Raw genomic sequence first — 3,356 nt, 5'->3', positions numbered from 1 at the left:
TATATATATATATATATATAGATTGATGAATGAGTATATAATAATGGGAGGTAGGAAGAGTTTTTTTTTTTTTGCTTTTATTAATCATTGTCGAGGGTCTTAACCCCATAAATGAACATAATCAAAATAACTTTTGTGCATTTTTATAAACTCTGACCCTCAATAATGTTTGTTATTGATTTTCTGAGATCTTAGTCTTAGATAATTTTATTTTGCATTTTCGAAGATCTTGCAGAAACACACCCACCAACTTGATTGTGCATTTTTAAGGGCCAACTCTCTTTTGTGGTTACTCATGGCCCAAGGTGATGATCCAAGCTCCCATGTTATCCAATGGGATGAATCTATAAAAATGACACAATAATTTTGGATTCTCACATGATTTCCCTAATTAATTCCATTTTTTATTTGTATTATTGCACACATCTTTATCATTGGTTTGTCTACCTTCACATCAATTTCTAGCTAGCATGAATTGAAAGCAAAAATACTAATTTGTTGTCAATTAATTAGAGGCCTAAGATGCTACCTAGCTTTTATTTAAAGACCCCAAATGTCATAATGTCGAGTCCTTTTACATTGGATATCACAATATGGGTTGGGTAGTTGAGTAACAAAATATTTCATTATTTATGTGTTTTTTTTAAATGTTATCATATTAAAGTCTCTCTCATATTAATGAATTATTCAAGAGAATTTATATTTAAATTAAATTTATTAAAAATAATTAATTATTGGATTTTATTTATTTTCTAATCCTTCGATTCATTATATCTCAGTTATCCTAAAAATAAAGTAATTGAGATAGTTTTTTTTCTATTAACTCTTAAATATTCTTTTTGTTTTATTATTAATGTCACTTTAGTAAAAAAAAAAAATCTCAAAATAAATGTGGTTTTATAATCCAGATAATAAACACTACTCCTAAATTGAAATTAGGAACTCTAATCCAACATCTACTTGGTTGTTATCTCAATCATAATTTATAATCTATGGTTAAAATAAAATTGCAGTATTTGAATGTATGTCTATGTCAAGCATTGAGAAATTCCAGCATCAAATGTAAGATGACAACTGTCTATTGGAATATTTAAAACTAGGATGGCTGAAGCACATGAGTAATGACACATTCATTACAATAGTACCACTAAAAGATTATTGAAACAGACTATGTAAGAATGTTTTTTAGGTAAACTCACTATTCTGCCATAAAGCATATATAGTTTTTTGTATTTTAGTTCCTGCAAAACATAGCAGTACAAAATTGCTAAAGCTCATATCTACAGGCCTTCAATAAAAATGGAAACAAGGCATGCACTTGTTAAGGTCCGAGCTTGGTATTATGTGACATTGTTGAAAGGAAGCTTTTGGAATCTTCAATTGGAGACATAAAGACAAATGTTGTGGTGGCTAAAGATGGAAGTGGCAAGTTTAATACTGTGGCTGAAGCTGTTGCATCTGCACCAGATAATGGTAATGTTATGGATGTAACAACAATCACAGGCAGCTTGAATTTCATTGATGGAGCAACCATTTCCAGTAGTGAAACTGTCGGTATGAATTTTGAATCAGATACATCAACTTTTATTCACTAAATTTTTACTCACAAACCAATTCGCGGTTCGTTGGATATACCAACGAATTATGTAACTCTGGTCCTGAGCTATAAACTCATCCCCAACAGCAGTTGCAAAACCAAATTATATATGAACATGTTATTATTGTTTCTTCTTATCTTAAATATAAGAGAAAATTGAGTGAATAAAAGTTGATGTATCTCATTCAAAATTCATACCGACAATTGCACTACTGGAAATGGTTGCTCCATCAATGAAATTCAAGCTGCCTGTGATTGTTGTTACATCCATACCATTACCATCATCTGGTGTAGATGCAACAGCTTCGGCCACAGTCTTAAACTTGCCACTTCCATCTTTAGCCACCACAACATTTGCCTTTATGTCTCCAATTGAAGATTCTAAAAGCTTCTTATCCTTACTTGTTACCCAAGAAGGAAAGTCTCCATTCAACTTCTCCTCAATGAATCCATCACTATCTTTTGAAGGAAAAACCGCGACAAGCACGGCGAGAGAGCTTCTAGCTCTTGATATCAAGTCATGAAGATCACTTTCCATAACAACCAAAGATGAACCTTCTAATCCATCCAAGCAAGTTACATGGTTAGTAAGCACAATACTTAGGCGTTTGATAACATTGGCTTTGTCCATGGTTTTTTTAATGTGTGTGGTTGAGTTGGTTAACAAGGATATTAAGGTACTGAATTTGTGGTCTTTTGTATTTGGCAAGGTTTGATGTTGAGATACTTATGAGACATGAGTTAAGCATGATTTTGTATCAATTACAAGTTGACACAAATGTGAAATAACAAGGGGTGATGAGCTTATGATAGCAACTAAATACAGAATTAACCAAAATGTTTTGGGAAGGGATTTTCTTGGCTTGTCTAGCAAAGTTTCTTGTTTCTTGTGTAGTAGCCATACTGATAAAGCTAGTAATGGTTTCTCACTATCATCTTTCATTATTTCATCAAACGTATATATAGACCAAAATATTAATTATTTTTAAAATAAAGATTACAAATCTAATGGCTCATGTAATTTTCATTTTTTAATCAATTCTTTCTTTTTTTTATGTATAAGTATTTTTTTGACATAAAATTGAATTGCATTCATTGAGTCAGAACAAAACTACAGAATAAATTGAACTAGCCTTATTTAATCCTAGTTTAAGAAATTAAGCACTCATGTTGAAAGAAAGTGAAACAATAAAAAAAGAAAGAATTGTACATAATTGAACAAACTAGAATTGGTGTATTGGTGTCACAATTGGACAATAATTGAAACAATAATACTAATTGCCATTCGAGGAGTAACTCCATAATCCTAACCCAAATAATGCCAAGTAATATTGCATGCAAGCTGTGCTTTCTAATTTTCACATAATTTCCTTTTCCTTAAATATCACACTGTTTTCAATACCTAATTTGTTCATACACTATTCTTAGGGGAGGACCACCATCCTAGACATACACCAAATTCAAAGATGAAACCTTCCTTGAACAATTTTATAAAAAAAATGGCAATGAATTCAAGCTTAATTCAATAATTTGGCAAACCAATGTAGTTTCTTCCTATCGGAATCCCATTACACCAACAATACTTGTATACTTTCAGTTCAAAGACAAAAATAATTTATATTTCTTCAATCATAGAGGAAAAATATATTCTATATAATAATTACAACTACAGAATTGTGAAAAAATACATCAAAATATGAATCTTCCAAAACATAATGAACCATAAGATATCTCAATATTTAATATGTGGGTAAAAAAA

The 3,356-nt window shown here is 30.6% G+C and overlaps 1 protein-coding gene across 1 annotated transcript; it reads right to left on the bottom strand.

Annotated features, from left to right (window-relative positions):
- Positions 1-1,048: 1,048 nt before the first annotated feature.
- LOC113785408 (pectinesterase/pectinesterase inhibitor-like) lies at positions 1,049-2,517 on the bottom strand. The gene has a single exon (XM_073364983.1). The coding sequence runs from the start codon at positions 2,226-2,228 to the stop codon at positions 1,779-1,781; it is 450 nt and encodes a 149-aa protein (XP_073221084.1). The 5' UTR covers positions 2,229-2,517; the 3' UTR covers positions 1,049-1,778.
- Positions 2,518-3,356: the final 839 nt, after the last annotated feature.

Source organism: Cicer arietinum, chromosome 2 (genome assembly GCF_000331145.2).
Source record: "Cicer arietinum cultivar CDC Frontier isolate Library 1 chromosome 2, Cicar.CDCFrontier_v2.0, whole genome shotgun sequence".
In the NCBI taxonomy this organism is placed as follows: domain Eukaryota; kingdom Viridiplantae; phylum Streptophyta; class Magnoliopsida; order Fabales; family Fabaceae; genus Cicer; species Cicer arietinum.
This window is presented reverse-complemented; position numbering and strand designations above follow the sequence as displayed.